This window comes from Gigantopelta aegis, unplaced genomic scaffold (assembly GCF_016097555.1).
Source record: "Gigantopelta aegis isolate Gae_Host unplaced genomic scaffold, Gae_host_genome ctg3433_pilon_pilon, whole genome shotgun sequence".
In the NCBI taxonomy this organism is placed as follows: domain Eukaryota; kingdom Metazoa; phylum Mollusca; class Gastropoda; order Neomphalida; family Peltospiridae; genus Gigantopelta; species Gigantopelta aegis.
This window is the reverse complement of record NW_024533339.1, coordinates 28,334-44,875: the sequence shown is the minus strand read 5'-3', so window position 1 is coordinate 44,875 and position 16,542 is coordinate 28,334. Positions and strand designations below refer to the sequence as shown.

The window sequence follows — 16,542 nt, the reverse complement described above, 5'->3', positions numbered from 1 at the left end:
ATTTAGACAAATGCCTCTATGCAAAGGATGGCCTCCAAGTCTTTGAGTTTTTCACAGCATTTCTCAAATGGGAAAAGTCTGCCCATGACCAATCTTCTTCCTCTATCCAGTGTTAAAATATGTTTCCTTGAAATACTTGATCTCTGTAATCAAGATCAAATATTCTCCAATAACTGTTGTGTGTGTGTGTGTGTGTGTGTGTGTGAGGGAGGGAGGAGGAGGGCAGGTAAATAATAAATTACACAATGATAAATCTTACCATGATCAAACAGGATTGCAAGTTTAACATAATCCATTCTTGTAACTCAACCTTCACTAGCTTGCACTGTATTTATAACAAATCACTAATGTATACTAAACACAACAAAGTAAAATATAACAAATAACAAATATCGTTAACCTTGTTAAAACTTTCAATTCCTTTCAATCTCCATTGGTCCTCCTCAAATTGCATTCTTTCTTTCTAATTCTCCACAATATGGATTCTCGAGGAGGAGCTCTTTTAGTTTGACATATTTTGGTTGACAATGACGCAGTTCAAAATATTTTAAACACACAAGATGATACCTAACAATAAAGAAATCACAACAAAACTTTCACTTTCAACATACTTCTTTTGAAAGAAGAGTGTCATGATGATAATCTTCCAAGTCTGAAATTGAATTAAAAAATGACACATTGGTATGACTTAACTAAGACCTTTATCTTTAGGGTAATGCAATGGGGCAGAGAAGTAAGGAGTTGCCTGGTGGGTGCTTGACGTAGTTCAAATTTTTGTCACTAGTGCAAAAAGAACAGCTTATCCTGTTGATCACCTCGTATAACTAACCTATAAATGCAACAGAGGAATGTAACATTTACTAGTTCCTTGAACAGCTAGTATACTAGTGTTTGACATAAAGAGGTTGGAAGATATGTATGATGGTACAAAGTATTACTCTCTAGTTTATTCCTAGCCTGAGATATAACACTGAGTCAGCAGGTCAGACTCATATTGGACAGAATGTATGAGAGATAAAAAGAGAACAAAGATGTCACTGATGAAGTCATGAGTGTCTTAATACCATCAAAGGAGTACATTTGTGTGTACGTTGTGTTTATATCCTTTAAAAGAGGATACTCTACATACTATTTTGTAATGTGCTTCATTGAATGAGTAGACCATAACTTTCAAGTCACAGACAATGGTGACTTCATTTTAAAACTAAGTCAACTACTGACCATTAACACACTGTAGTAATATGGGTTCTAGCATGTGTGCCAATAATAAACATTTAGATCATTGACTCTGAAATAAGTCTTACTTTCCTTCAGTTTTTAATGAGTTGAGTTACATCTCCTGATAATTGTAGTAATTTATACTCATTACTATTAGGATGTGCACCAAAATAAGGAGTTGTACTGGTAGGGACGAGGGAGGGAGACCAGCTGATTGAGCAGCAGCAGATACTTCCTCTGATGTTCTCTGAGGAGCAGGAAAATAGCCAGTTCTGATGTTGAATAGTCATCCATCTATTGAAAAAAACACAATGTGATATTGCACATATTATTAGTTTAGAGATAAATCTTAATGAGTATGACCCTGTCATTAATGCTGTAATTATACAAATATCTATACATGTATGCAATAAATAAAATTGTATTGTGGGTAGTGTAGCTAGCCAAACGTCTGATAGTGAATTGGCCACAACATAGCAACCACTGATATCAAATATAAAGCACTCATAATATAGATGTGTATAGATGTGAGATAACAGGAAGATTTAATAATATAATTATTGCAAACTTAATAATTACAGAGAAACCTGTAAAGAACACAATTATACTAAAGGACAGTTTAACAATATCAGTACTTGTTATATTAGATCAGAGCTCAGGACAGTAAGATATATTCAGCAAAATTTTACTTCTAGCTAGGGAGAAGATAACCAGCTGGAGATATTTACTACTGACTATTATTGTAAGTATAAATTGTTTTATAATCTTATGTTGCTAAAATAATATATATATATATATATATATATGAATTTTAAAAATGTATAGATAATCTTGTATAGTAGTATGGACTCTAGCCAAAGAATTCTTTATATAGTTATGATAGTAAATGTAATGTACTAAACATGATTCCATTGAGAGGTAAATATAATATATTAAGTTATACGTCTCCATATATATTTATAAAATTAACTCTAGCTACTCTGATTCCATGTTCTATTACTGCAAATGCTATTAGGTCTAGAGTACAGGGTTGGATTACAAAAAAGTAACATTTGTTTTTTTGTATGGCAAGATATTGCAGCTAAATAAAATAAAAAAAGAGGCAAATTAAAATTTAATTTTGACATACCAAGCTATATGATACTTCCTTGACAGGATATTACGTACAGATATTGTCCGTAGTCTTCGGTGGTGTACGACGAAGTCTTCCCAGCAGTGATATTTTTCAGCCCCAGTCACAGTTTTAGCAGTAATTCTTTAAAATCATTCAGAACACAAAGCGCTTCTCTCAACAGAGGCCAGTCCTTAACACCGATTACTAACTATTCTACTCAACCACGAAGAATGACGAACACAGTACGCGCTTCAAATATCTCGGCGATCTTAGCAGTAGGAGAGGAGTTGAGACAACTACTTCATGCAGAAGACCCTCCTATAATAAAAGATAGGCGTTACCACTTGAAAGTCTATGAAAACTGTTTTGTGGGACACGAAATGGTAGATTGGTTGCTGAGAAAAGGAGAAAGTGGAGAGCAGAGCAGAGGCAGTAGCATGATGCAGAAATTATTAGAGAACGAAGTCATTCTCATGGTAAGTTATGAACCATCAACACTTCTTATTGTTATATAAGGCAAAAGCTTGTAGCTTTAAAAGTCAAATCTATTGTTTTAGTCAATAGGTGTTAGTTAAATCATTACTAGCAACAGTGTGTGCATTTTTGCATTTAAAATTAAGACTATTTATTCAAATTTATTTAGTTCTCCATTGAGAGCAATGTTACTTAAATTTGTGCATTAATAATTTCTGTGTTATCACCCAATTATTGATCAAAGTACTATATTTATCACCATAAATAGCAATTTTGTGTTTTGAAAGTGCCAACATGATTTAATAGGCAGGACCTAACACAACCAAATCTGTGATTCTGTTTACAATCACTTGTCATGATTTTTGATATAATGCCCCTTACTTCCTTCTTTAATGGATGCATGGATAAATGGACAGATGAATAGATAAATGGATGTTTTGACTAGTATCCATTTAAAAAAAAACACGCGTGTAGGTCAATAAAAAAAATATTAATGTTAACAACATCCATTGTTTATTGTTGATCATTCTCTTTTAGTCTGTGATGATCATGAGTTTAAAGATGAGAAATTATTCTTTCGTTTTCGACGTGACGATAATACTTATGAGGAGCCTCCAGACGCTATGATAGTTGCTAAGGGACAACGAATATATAGCAGGTAAATACCACAGGATATGATCTCATTGTCAAATATATATTGACACCTAGTACTACAAACTGTTAACAAGGCACTAGTGTTAATAATCTAAATATTTTCTTAGCACTAATTAACACTAGAAATATGTGATAACTCATTATTTCATGACTGTTGCTAGGTTACGGACAGATGGCAGTAATCTTATACAAGATAGGAAATATCATTTACAGACTTTCAAACAATGTTTTTATCGGACGAGAATCATTGATTGGTTAATTACCAGGGGCGAGTCGAGACAAGAGAAGAAGGAGTTGATCTTGGACGCCAGTTTATAGAAGCTGGAGTTTTTAGACACGGTAAGATCATGTGATCTCTATGACATCACATGATGTCATTCTGTTGCAGTGTGTGATGATCTATCACTTCAAGGACGAATATTTGTTCTTCAGATTCAAAAATGACGACCTCGAAAGAAGTCCTTTGGAAAAAGGGTTGGAGTAAGTCGAGGAAAGAAAGGCTCAATTATATCATCAGAAGATGGACACATTCATACACCAGAAAACCGACATTCTGGTGGTAGCTATAGTTCATCTAAACACAAGTGATAACTTAGGGTCAGTGGGACTCCACCTGATCCGGAAGACGAGTAAGTCCCTGTTAATTAAGTGTTAATAATTGACTATTTTCTCTCCTTAGATATATAGATATGCAGTCAGTAAATGATGATTTTCAGGATATATACAAATGCGACGAGTCCCTGAACCTAACTAGTCTTCAACCACCAGCACCTCAAGGTATATATTTATAGTAAATAAAATAGATATCATTATGCTCACATGTCCATTGAATCTGTCTATTATCACATGAACTGTTCATTCATCCGTTGAATCTGTTTATTCGTCCATTGAACTGTTCATTCATACAATAATTGTCTATTTAGTCATTGACTGTGTATGTCAATTGAACTAATTATTTATTCATGATCTCATTATATTTAGCTGCAAGACAACAAAGTGCTAATCACGTAACAATAGAAGAGTTACTGGATCCAAATGGACGCTTTGTTGAACATAGTATTAATGTAAGAATAATGGACAATGGGATGGATAGATAGACAAATGGATGGATGGGATGGATGGACAGACTTAATTTCCTATTTTTCAGGTTGTTAGTGATCCAGTTGGATACGGTTTTGTTATCAGAGGATCTCGACCAGTTTATGTCCATACAGTTGATCCCAGTGGACCTGCAGCATCTGCTGGACTACAGGTGAGTAAAAAAAGGACAGTCCCATCGTTAAATAGTTCATTAAATTATTGTTATAGTATAAACTGTGTTATGGTTATTATAATATCATATTGTTTTTACTTCAGGTTCGTGAATATCTCCATTATGTTAATGGACAGGATGTATTAGATAAATCACACACTGATGTAGCACGTATCATTTTAATGGGATCAAGTACAGCATCCCTGGTTACATTTGTGGAGAAAGATCGATTACCATCAAATTAAACTGAAAATAATTTATATTTTATAGATTTGTTATATTGTTGCATGGATTTATCATTATCAGCAGTCACCAACTTATACGATATTTGCAATCGCCCCTTTAATTAATTAATTAATAATACAACCTAATAATAATGAATAATGATTAATAACCAAAGTTTGGGCGTGGTCATGTTTAAACAGAGTTGGGTGGGGCTCGTCTGCAGTAATGGATCTTTCAGGTTCAGGATTCTCTGTTAACTCACCTATCTCTTGTTCTCCTACTTGTGTTCCTTCATATGAAGGCAATAATGAATTACCAACTCTAATTATAGCTCTTCTCTGCAGTATTATAGGAATATCATTAATTATAATCTGTTATGGTTTTGATTGCTTGCTTGTTGAGGAAGGTTTTTTGACCGACCGCTGGCAACAAGGTCAAAAAAGAGAAGGAGACCTTCACATAAATATGATGATGTTGATTATTCTAATATAGTCATAATCCTTTATATCAAGGTACCCTTTTGTTGCCGAAACAAATGAGTCGTGCCCATATTCCAATAGTGATGTGTCTACCCCAAGAAAAAAAAGTCCAGAAAAATATCACATCAAGATCTCACTTCTTTCTCACCACAAAACAACGACTACAAATGCTCGAGTTCCCTCACTCAAACATATGTCTACTAGGAGAAATGTATGAATCCAACTTTGGTAAAGTGTATCGAGGGGAAGCATTGAGGCTGACAGAGATAGAGACTTCTACTGCAGTATGGATAAAAAGTTTAAGGAAGGTGCTGATGAAAAGTTGCTAGAAACTTTTAACATGGAGTTATTTTTAGTTTCCGGATTTAATCACCCCAATATTTTACAGATACTAGCTGCCTCCACTCTTGAAGAACACGCTATATTGTGTATGAATATTTGGAGTTTGGTAGCTTAAAAGATTTCTTGCAGTCTACAGCAGCAGTATGGTTAGATATGGAAGTTGAGAGTGCATTAGCAAGTGTTACTGATCTGGAAACGAATACCATCGCTTCATCACATGTACAACAGTTAGTGGGGACTGAAGAACTAGTGGCTATTGCTGTGCAAGTAGCTGAAGGAATGGAATATTTAGCAAAGAAAGGATTTATCCATAAAGATTAGCTGCAAGGAATGGTCAGGTAAAATGCAATGGGAGTCATTATGTTGATATGATGGAGGGGTATCCCCATAATTACTGTACTGGGGATATCAATTGCAGTGTTATTGTTAAAGAATTAACAAAATAATATGCAAAATGTGTTTGTTTTCCTTTCAAATTGCAGGTTGGTGAAGGACTGAGAGTGAAGATAGCAAACTTTGGTCTCAGTTATATACTTGAGTCTCAGGATTATGCCAACTAGATAATGAGATTCTAAATAAGTCAATGGTTCCGTTAAGATGGCTGTCTCCTGAAACATTACGTGATTCACAGTACTCCATGTTTCTGATATCTGGTCTTATGGTTCGTATTGATTTGGGAAGTCTTTTCATTTGGTGCAGTGCCATACACTGGACTGAGTAATGTAGAGGTTGTTGAAGCAATTCTCTCTGGTCCCCCCCCAGTTATGTCAAAACCAGAGCACTGTCCAAAGAGTGTGTGTTAAATTATTCAACAATGCTGGGAAGGTATGCCAATCAAAAGGCCTAAGTTTGATAGTATAAAGAGACATTGAGTAATTGTATGAAGCCATTTGATTTGGAAACAGTGTCACGTCGATTTAGTACTTTTAAACCATCAACACCAGACTTATTAAGAAAATAAATTATATTTTCTCAATACATAATATAATAATAATATAACAATAATACTAATATAAATAAATATAATAAAAAATATAAGATTAACGTGTAAATTTTAATAAAATTTTGTGTAAACAGTTAATAACTATACTCTCAAAAGTAGGAAGGGCTACCAACAACACGTGAAGTATATATAAAAATGCATAAAGGGTTTTTCCGGTACAGTCGAGTAATGGCCCTAACAAGGTTGGAGAAGCTTCTGTTTCCTGGTTTCCTCTTGCTTGTTGAGATCATTTTCTTCATTATTTATGGCCTGTTAGTCGAATATGATGAAGGAGGGTCCCCAGGTCACGAGTATGAAGTAGCATTGTCGTTAGCTAACACACCAGTGATGGTATAAATATCCAGAGAGCTCAAGATTATCTTCTCCAATTGCAGTCGACTAGATCAACTACGAAATTGTATCCATGTGAGTAATAGTTGTAATTAATCATTATTATTAATAGAGTAGGAGAGATTTAGTGCAATAAAATTGTAATTCTATTCAAAAATTTTTAAATGGTTGATATTAATGATGAATGACTAGTAGACACAAACTCGAGAGTATGTGTGCCCTCTTAATTGGGAGGTGGCCTCAGGTGGGGCACTTGCATCCAGCTGTTTTTATGTCATTTACATTTGTTCAAGTAGGCAATGTCTATTTTTACTACAAAAATTTGTTGCTAAGACATTATAAGCTAATGACTGACCTCACGTGCTATATATCAAAACATTTGGGAGTCTAGAATGAGACTAAACTATTGAATATACTGAAATGTAACACAACCAAAAACATGAAACTGTTTTATTTAAAGATATATTATTCTCTGTTTGACTTAATTATCAGGTGAAAACAAACAGTTATTATAGTTATTAATTATTACTATATAACCAAAATGATTTTCTTGTCTTTTAGTTTTTCAAGATGTTCACGTTATGATCTTTATGGTTTCGGTTTTCTCATGACATTCCTACGTCGCTATGGTTTCAGAATAGCGTAGCATACAATATGATGTTGGCTGCCTTTGCGATCCAGTGGTCCACTATCACCCTCGTATGTTAGGGTTTATTGGACAAGCTCAAGATGGTGCGACACAATTTCGTATTAGTGTCGGATTAGAAAGGTAACCTTTGAAGTGTATGTCATTTTCATGTTTATATAAAGTGTCAATATGTATTACTCTATGTTTAGCATAGCTATCAAAACATTTCCCACATTTACTAGTAATATATTGTTTATGTATCACTTGCAGTGTAGGCAATAATAATATGACAATAATTTAAACAGTATAAACATTTTCAAGACATAATATGAAACAATAATGAATATTTTTCAAGGGTTCTCTCTGTCTCTCTCTCTCTGTCTCTGTCTCTCTGTCTTCTCTGTCTCTCTCTGTCTCTCTCTCTGTCCTCTCTCTCTCTCTTCTTCTCTCTGTTTTTCTCCTCTCTCTGTCTCTCTCTCTGTCTCTCTGTCTCTCTCTCTCTCGCTCTTGACTCAGCTTGGTCCTGTCTGATTTTGCTGCCAGCTGTGTTTCTCATTACATTTGGTTCTCTATTGGGACGAGCAAGTCCATTCCAACTTTTTGCAATAGCATTTTCTGAAGTTATTTTCTATTCTTTAAACGATGCTCTCAATGTCTATGTATTTAACAGCTGCTGATGTTGGTGGATCAATGTTAATTCATACATTTGGTGCATACTTTGGCTTGTCTGTTCTGTATGGCTCTATATCGTAAGAAAGCATTGATCATCCTCGTAATGGTAGTGTGTTATCATTCCGACATATTTGCAATGATTGGTAAGGCCTTGTAATACTACTGTTTATATATTGCTTCTAAAGGTACTTTATTTCTCTGGTTGTTCGGGCCCAGTTTCAATGGAGCAATTAGCAGCTGGCAATGGTCAATATCGTGCTATAATTAACACATATTTTTCAATGACAGGAAGTGTAATTGCTACCTTTATATTCAGTGTAGTCTTTTGATGGAAAAAGAGACAACTTGATATGGTCATGTGTGTGACCTGATTTTCACATAAGGGAACTACTTCTGTCAAAACATTTGTCACTGTCATTTTGAAAAGAAAAAAGGAAAACTACTGTTAACAACCTCAAAAAATGTTTATATATGTGTAGGTACTATATATACACAAACTATTCATAGTAACTATGTATCCAATACTTATGTTGAGGTGTTTTAACAATCACATAACAAATCTTTTATTACAAACTCAGGTCACTATATAGTGTATATGTTCTTGTATATGTAAAGTTATCCCATGTTATCTTATTTGGTTGGTTTTGGCAGTCTTAGAGGGTGTGATTATCACTATTATTAATAGTTTATGGCTTTGTTGTCTTTAAAGAATGTTGGTCATGTTATTGTGGTTTGTTACAGGTACATGTACAGATGCTACTTTAGCTGGAGGTGTGGCTGTTGGATCAATGCTGATATGCTTATTGGTCCATGGGCAGGATTGATGCTTTATTGGTTTTATTGCTGGTATTATATCTGTGTGGTTATAAGTTTTTGTCGGTAAGTTGACTCTTGCTATAATAATATTTATATATTGTTTTTATGTAGCCATTAATGGATCGTTGGTTCTATCTTAAGATACTTGTGTGTGTCATAACTTACATGGTACATCAGGTGGTGTGTTGTCTGCTATAGCCTCTGCTATTGCTGCAGGAATAGCTACTAATGTTAATGCTCCTAACAGAGTTAATTATGAAACCAGCGTAAGTTATACCAAGAATCTGAACTAACGTTATCTTCATTCACTTACTTACTCTTTTTTAGCTTTGCAATATAACTAGATGATTAGTATAATTTAATGTAACATAATTTTTAAGTTAGTATTATATATGTATACTAACTGTGGCTGAATGAAATACTATGGTTTTCTTTAATTTCTTTCTTGTTTTATCACATATATGGTGCTCTGATGACTTGTTATTTCATATATGATATATTAGATTTAAATGTGATATAATGTATTAAATTCTAAGTGTATTGAATGCAATGTTATCATTTTGTTCACTCTATTGTTTTTTTTTGTTTCTATATTTTACTCACTTTTTTTAGTAGTTGTTTCTAGTATTTTCCTGCTGTGCCCCATCTGAAAATTTGTCCAGATGAAGAATTAATACTCGGTATTGAGCCTGGAGAAGGTCGAAGTGCTGCTCAAGCAAGTGGCTTCCAATTAGCACTTCTTTCATCTACATTGCCTTTTAGCTATCATTGGAGGTCTTTTAACTGGTCAGTCTCATTTCTATTCTTGAAGACATGGAAATGAGACTTTGTGATACTTTTTGTAGGAGTTATTGGGGTTGTTGTCCCATGTTCCAGCGTCTAAATGCTGAATTGCCTTTTGAGGACAACCCCCTTGGCAGGTAAATTATTATTATATAGGGGTGGTAATAAATGTAATTTAATAGTACAAACTATTTTAATTAAAATAAGTGGGTGGATATGGATGTGGATATTTGTGTGGGTGTATGGATTTCATTTCCTAGCTTCCTGGATGATCCCGATAACTATTACCCAGTACAACTGAAGAGGAACCATTCCCAAAGGTATGTTGGGATATTGAGCGTATGACGCCCCCCTTGATGAGATAAAGGACCTAGAAGAAAGTCCTGGCTGTCAAAGAAGCAGGTGTGAAGGTGTACCTAGAGGGTGTGGAGCTAATTGCATCTCCAAAGAAGGAAGAAGAACAAACACCTCGATCGAGAAGAAGTCATCCCGTCAGGTCAAAGAAACAAGGTGCAAAGTGTACCCAGGAGCCATAGAACTGGCAGCTATCTCAAAGAAGGAAGGAGAGAGGAAGCTTACTGCACAGAGATAAGATGAAGTTTTGAAAGAGATTTCTAATGTTTAAAACATGAGTTTAGCTATATCAAGATCTATTGTATTTAGTCTTCCTCCTTTTTTTCTATTATAGGATTATTTTCTTTAACGAGTGATTTGGATTTTAGTTTTTTTTCTAAATCTCATTTAATAGAAAACCAAAATAAAAAAGTAGAGGAATAGATTTTACACAGTAAAAAATTTAACGCCTTACGTACCTACTTAGTAGTTATAGTTAGATGACTTCAGCTCAGTCATGATCTAAAGAAGTAGAAAGGAATGCAAGTTAATTATTATTACGCAACTACACATCATAACCTGAGTGTGTGTGCGTTATGAAGAGTGTAGTAGAGGCTACTGTAAAACGAATGGTTGTACACTAATAATATTATTTTTCAAATCACTTTCAGCTACAAAATGATCTGCATTGACTGCCTGCCGTATGATATAAGTCCAGGGGATAACCCTGTAATGTCATCCATTGACAATCAAGATGGCGGGCATACAAATCCCCACAGTTAATTGCTATCCTTGCCGTCCAGTTGAGCACGTCTATTGGGGTAACCCCCACTGACAAAAACTGTCTTCAAGACAGAAAACTAAGCCTTGTGACCTCTGCTACTCTTTCTCTGGGTATCTAAAACATCATAGTTAATAAAAAAAGCCTTCAAAAGAGTGGTGTGTTGAAATGACAAGCATGCCATTGCCACTCGCTGGAGGGAACGGTGAGTTCAAATGCCGCTGTACCAAAGTTCATAGTCAAGCTATCAAATCGAAAAGGACTTCGTAGTTTATTAGGATGATGAACATGACCTGGCATCAGTAGCAAGACATTTCTCTTCCCAATGCACCAGTCAAGTAATACATTGGTAATCTATCGACATAACGGTACCCAGTGAAAATTGGAACGTTTAAACAATTGGTACAAGATTCCGAAGACCTATAATAGCATAGAATAATAGCACAGATGAGACAGATCACAGATACTTTACCAGAGACACAGTCAATTCGAGTGATATTAACGCATCGATAAAATGTATTGAGACTTTTTTTGGGAGCATTCTTTCAAATACAATTCATCGCTTACTTTACATTGATAGTAACCCGAACAGGGACAACAAACTACTTGAAGGATATAGTTTTGGTGTACTGAGATAATACGAGCAGCAAAATTTTTGCTGGTTTTCTCTGCAGATCACTTGAGCCTCATTAGATCTATCGCACCAAAACATACTCTCCCCAACCCTCAGGTCCTTTTACTTCAACAAGACTATTTGCTTTCTAGTCGACTCTAAAAAAAGAAACGTACCGTTAAATTATTTTTAATTTATTTATTTTGTTGTACTTTTTTATGTAAGCTAATATTCATATTATTCAAGTAGCAAACCTGCTGTTCTTGCCCATTGACACCTTGGATGAACTGTTTTGCATCAACGCCTGCATCTCCACTGTTTTGATAGCAATAAACGCTGCACTTCAGTGCCAGTTTGGATGTCAGTGGTCTCTTACATCTTGAAAGATTAATTTCAGTACCCTCTACACCTATCAATAAAAATTAAATATTTAAACATAAATTTGAACATGCTACATACTTTCAAATTTGAAAAAACTACATCTGCTGCACCCTCTTCCAAAATGAGCTCGACTGTAAATTTTTTAGCTGTGCCATAACCAGGTTAACGACAGACAATATTGGCGTCTTCAATACTCCACCCAGGTCACATATAGTACCCCATTTTTCCTTCTTCTGACTTCCACTCTTCCTATCCATGGCACAGGGCCCCACAAAGACGGTATAAACTACATACATGAAAAATGATTGTTTCCTCCTCATACGATAATGAACAATGTTGATAATAGTGTTAGACTAATCCCCCCCCCCCCCCCCCCTAAGATGATATCTGTACACACCGAACACTTAAAGTCAAAACGAACAAATTAGTTAAATTTATTACAAATATTGTGATACTCCCTTCTTTTCGAGGAGTCATTTTTCCCGCACTTATCAGAATTCTCTGTCAAGTATCGCAAGGTACTGTAGTCAGTGACGTTTGTGGATGATGAAATTCTCAGTAGTAACTGATTTAAATCACCCTCATTACCATTACAGTAATTGTTAAACCCAAGCTGATCATTTAATCTCTGATTGAATTTTGCAACAACCGATTCTGCAAAATGGTAAATTTTTTATTGCTTGTTTACTAGAACAATTACGAGGATGGATGTAGCTTTTCCAGCCAGGAATTTCTTAAGTTGGTATCCCTAGTTGGCCACAGACTACCTTTGCAGCTTTAACTCTCCAGTTTTGTCCAGATAATAATACCATTTGTTGTTCCGATAAACTTCTATGACACCTTGGACTCCAAAATTATTAGATATACTGGAACATCCTTGTTTTTTTAGTACATGTTTGCATATGTTTTGGTTAATCGTGTGGATGAGTTGGAGGACATATGAGTCTACATCACTGACATTAGGTGAAATACGTGGGGGAGCTTCACATTCACCGCCTCATCTTCATTGTGGCCACAATCATGAACGCCCCATCCATTGAAGTGACATTTGTCTACTCTGCTTTCTCTCCCCATTACAAGCTAAACCATCTATTAAAATAGACCTGAGCCTTGACCATATTTTGCACGAACCATTGTGCTCGCACGCTCTTGCAAAACCTAACTGTTTACAGATAACGTTAGCATCTGTGATATCAAAACTGCGTCATCACAAGATAGTAACCCCCCATTGCCCTAGAGAATAGACCTCAACACGACCTTCATATCTAGTGACACCATTGACTAATCTGAGGTCATCCAGTGGATTGTCCAAAAGTAATTCTTATGAGAGTTACAATGACTATGAGTACCACTGCAGTAGTGCCGACTTCATCTTAGTTTTTCAGCAAGGATTATAAATGCACAGTTTCTGCGAAAACACCTTTGATTATATAAAACTTTCTCAGCTTTTCTGCTCCAATCAAAGACGTTTTTTTTGTTATAAACATGCGGCTCCCCGGCCATGAATATTATTAACTAGACGGCTTTCATTAATTAATAAAATCAAAAACAATAAAATTAATTATTGATGGCGGCGAAAATTTGTCAGGAAGATTGGAGAACTATTCAACAAGCAAATACCGTGTTTCGATGAAAAAAGGAGAAAGAGAAGGAAAGGTTTGTTAGCTGTAGCGTGTGTCAATCTTAATTTCTTTCTTTATTTAGTCAAGTCTCCATTGGTGTTTCCATTCTCCTAATAATATTACAACACCAGTACAGTAAAAAGTACAGAATGGAACGCATAGTTAGCAATGACTATACAGTATGGACGCATAGTGAAACAATGTACTACTATGGACCGCTAGTGAGCAATGACTAATACAGTATGGACGCATAGTGAACCAATGACTACCGTATGGACGCATAGTAGTGAGCAATGACTATACAGTATGGACGCATAGTGAACAATGACTATACAGTATGGACGCATAGTGAACAATCACGTATATCACTAGTATGGACGAGCATAAATGACATGATAAAAAAATCCTGCATATCGATATATCATGTAATGGGTCACAAAAATGATTTAATGGACAGATAGAAAAGTATGGATTACATTACATGAATAAAGTTGACATTATAAGATGAATAATGATGTATGGATGGATTAATGGATGCATTCTTTGTATCCATTAGGAATTAATGGTTCTTCTAACAGATGATCAATCCCATTTTTCTTATTTACTCTACAATTAATGAAGATGACTTCAACAGTAAGTACAATACATTTAACCACACCCCCTAATAATATGTCGGGTAATAGACTCAAGTCCAACAAGGTCTTCTGGTTGACTTTGTGACATTTCCTCAAAAGTTTATTGATCTTCTCGAACAATGTCTGGCAGAGTAGGGACAAGATTCACCTAAGTATGGATCAACATGATCTGTCACATGACTGTATACACTTTAGAACCTCTTTGAGTCTTAAGTAGTTGTTGTATTAAAAGGCATCCTCATTTTTTGAAGTTTACATTTAAATAGTTAAACAGGTATCCTTAACAATATCCTTAATAGTAAGGTATCCATATGACAAGTTCTCTTGTATACAGTGATTTATTTATTTTACGATTTAAAACCTGTTTACGAAAACTGGTTTTTTTATTTACCTTATATCAAACTAACCTGACCTTGGAAATACAGGATCAAGTGTTTTTATTGCACAACAATGACTATAGGTAATATAATATATTAGGGGTGTTGTTCCACACACCCTGGGTGTCGACACTAACCAGATGAGTTATTAACCTCACAGACTAAACAAGAAATATATCATATAAAACACTGTTTACTTTATTTTTTTATAATATATATTATAGGTTTCTATTACAATTGGTCAGAGGGTAACAGTCATGATAAAGGATTGGAACATTAAGTGTTGTGGAGGACTAATGCTTTTAGGTACCTTACACATTTGGCTTACAGTTTGTTCCAGCCAGTGATGCTTACCTTAGAAGTATTTAGCTGACTGTATGTTCGAGTCTAAAGGTAGTTGTTATGTAATGTGTGATATTTTTTGACGTTTGATGACGAGAATTGTTGTGAGAATTTTCTGTTGGCAGTGAAGGTGTTAATATACTAGAAATGAACACATGTTTGTTTTCTGTTGTTCATAGCAACGCTAGTGATCTTCAATTTAATCATTTGTGGAAATAATCACTTCTATTTTATTGTCCATTTCTATTCTATCTGGTCCATTTATAGGAGGAGATTTCTGATCTTTCAAAAACTTTTAAAAGTTACTAAAACAGATTTGACTGCTCAGTTAGCTCAATCGGAAGAAGGTATGGCAGTGTCATAGTACACGAGATACACATCTTTGTAGGCTCTTTCTCATCGTATAAGAGAACTTATAAACTCAAATCTGATTGGTCAGGTCGTATGACATCACTAACAATGAACACACAGCTGAACTAACCTGCTAGTAAAGAGAAAAATGTACACGGTACATACAATACATGTACATATAATACATGGTACAACAAATACATGTACATACAATACATGTACATACAATACATGTACATACAATACAGTACACAATACATGTACACAATACATGTACACAATACATGTACACAATAATGTACACAATACATGTACACAATACATGTACATACAATACATGTAGCAATACATACATGTACATACAATAACTGTACACAATACATTACATACAATACATGTACATACAATACATGTACATACAATACATGTACACAATACATGTACACAATACATGTACATACAATACATGTACACAATACTGTACACAATACATGTACACACAATACATTGTACATACCTTACTGTACACAATACATGTACATACAATACATGTACATACAAGACATTGTACACAATACATGTACATACAATACATGTACACAACATGTCACAATACATGTACATACAATACATGTACATACAATCATACACAATACATGTACATACAATACATGTACATACAATACATGTATTAATTTATATATAATATATATGCATGTAATGTAGTAAGCAGAATATGTGTATTATTATGATCTATGTCTTGTTTAGATCCAATGGATATGCAGGATAAGTTTGAGAGAGAAAAGAAGAGTAGAAAACAGCTAACGTCATCAAAGTAAATAGCTCTTCCTCTCTCTGGTAGCCATTATATCTTACCCCTGCCTCTTTGTCTCTCTGTTCTTTTCTTTGTTCTGTCGCAAATAGGTTGAGAGCTTGGAACAGAAATAAAAGATCTAGACACATCTAACAAGGTCAATGAGTTCAATGTAGTGACTGTTGTATCCAATATCTGAATGTTTTACTAATGATAGATAGTCTAGTGTGTATGTGTCACTGTGGATATATATGTCACTGTGATAAATATTGATATTTATTGTTTGTATTTAGGAATTAACTG

General features: G+C 34.7%; 1 protein-coding gene across 1 annotated transcript; it reads left to right on the top strand.

Annotated features, from left to right (window-relative positions):
• The first annotated feature begins 2,562 nt into the window (after positions 1 to 2,562).
• Positions 2,563 to 4,957, top strand: LOC121392162 (DEP domain-containing mTOR-interacting protein-like). The gene is made up of 5 exons (XM_041523511.1): positions 2,563 to 2,764; positions 3,344 to 3,464; positions 4,140 to 4,158; positions 4,608 to 4,712; positions 4,817 to 4,957. The coding sequence occupies exons 1-5, from the start codon at positions 2,563 to 2,565 to the stop codon at positions 4,955 to 4,957; spliced, it is 588 nt and encodes a 195-aa protein (XP_041379445.1).
• Positions 4,958 to 16,542: the final 11,585 nt, after the last annotated feature.